At 50.5% G+C, this 1,538-nt stretch overlaps 1 protein-coding gene across 1 annotated transcript; it reads right to left on the minus strand.

The window, feature by feature from the left end:
* Nucleotides 1-506: 506 nt before the first annotated feature.
* On the minus strand, nt 507-1,091 carry LOC120849026. The gene has a single exon (XM_040221116.1). The coding sequence runs from the start codon at nt 1,089-1,091 to the stop codon at nt 507-509; it is 585 nt and encodes a 194-aa protein (XP_040077050.1).
* Nucleotides 1,092-1,538: the final 447 nt, after the last annotated feature.

The raw sequence follows: 1,538 nt of genomic DNA on the forward strand, positions 1-1,538 counted from the left end.
ACGTCCACGGAGTTGTACAGACAGTAAAGGTAGTCTAGCGTGCATAGGTATTTGCCCGAGAGTCCGTCGATCACGTACACGTAGCCGCCAGACGTGTCCTCTTCGGAGGCGTGCGTGTGGTATACGTGAAGCTCCGACGACGGCGATCGGTAATAGGGCGTCTCCAGTCTATAATGCGGGGCCAGCAACAGGTCGCCGGGGTGCGCGAAGGTCTCGTCTCGGTTGCCGACGGAGTCTTTCTTCCACACCTCCAGCGGATGTTTCCGTAGAACGAAGGCTATCTTTTTGGCATCGAACGGGTTGTGAAAATTTAACACAATCCCGTCGTGTTGAACCAAGACGATGGCATTGACGCTGTTGAATTCATCTATCACGTCCTTTACCTTTACGGTCTGGCGTTCGTATTTCAAGAGCGGTCCGATGTCGACCTTACAATCGAGTGAGGTCTGCACATGCATGGTGATTGCCATCGTTTTTATTTCTACATTAGTACGTTTAACCGTTTATTATTGCAACATAACCCACACGTCGGAACGGTGACGGTAACACGTGCGGATCGCCAAAAAGAAAAAGGCGTAAACTACCGCCACGACGCAGAGCGATGACAGCGTGCTGAACAAACTCCACACGGTCTGTCGCTGGGAAAATTCTTGCACGAAGCGTCCGGTGTAGCTTCCGAGAAAGGTCATGGGCTGCATCACCGTCTTCCCGATCAGATCGCTCAGCACTAGGAGGGGGTTGACGTGCCACATGGCGCCAATGTGGAGGTTCTGGTAGAAGCGTTCGCACAGATCGTCGTCGTGCATATATCGCTTCAGGACATACCACGGCTCGTTTCCGACTACGAGGCATTTTTCGGGAATGCCTTCCGGATACTTGATATTGAAGGTGTCAATCTCGACCTGCTTCAGTTGTATCAGGTAGATCCAATGCCATGCGAAACTCGTGACTAGGAAACAGCCCACAAAGAGGCAGAGTTTGCACCTCCAAGAGGTGCCATAGCCGACCATGATCACCGAAGTAATGGCAAAGAACACGAGGGCCACCACGTTACACGGAAGCAATCCACATTGTGCAAATATGTAAAACATCGCGTCGCGTTTTTAATACCGCCGCCGCCGTTTGTTTTTAGTTTAAGAACCCTCCAATTACCTTTAGCGGGAAATACTAGGACCGTATAAACGATGTTCGCATTGGCAATTGTGCTGACGTTGATCACAACGAACGTGGTGCAGTGTTCGGAAAACGCTAGACTCTACGAGGAGAACTGGTGCATGAGCATGACCGAATGCTCGGTCAAGACCAAAATTCCATACGAGAGCTTGGAATCCACCAAGGTTAATCTCGGCCAATACAGAAGCATAGTGGCCGCCGCCAAAAAGAAGGTCCACGAACGAGACAAGATTGCCGACTGCAACAACTCTACGAGCGTGATGGTCTCTTACGAGGAGATACTCGACCTAATGATGTACGCCACGGTAGACTATTGGGGCAACGTTAAAAAAAAATACGACAACATGCATCTGTGCGCCTATCCA

This window comes from Ixodes scapularis, unplaced genomic scaffold, assembly GCF_016920785.2.
Source record: "Ixodes scapularis isolate PalLabHiFi unplaced genomic scaffold, ASM1692078v2 PGA_scaffold47__10_contigs__length_4178495, whole genome shotgun sequence".
Classification (NCBI taxonomy): Eukaryota; Metazoa; Arthropoda; class Arachnida; order Ixodida; family Ixodidae; genus Ixodes; species Ixodes scapularis.

Bases quoted from the DNA above. Each gene is read 5' to 3' on its own strand.
- LOC120849026 (XM_040221116.1), bottom strand. From the start codon at position 1,091: ATGTTTTACATATTTGCACAATGTGGATTGCTTCCGTGTAACGTGGTG.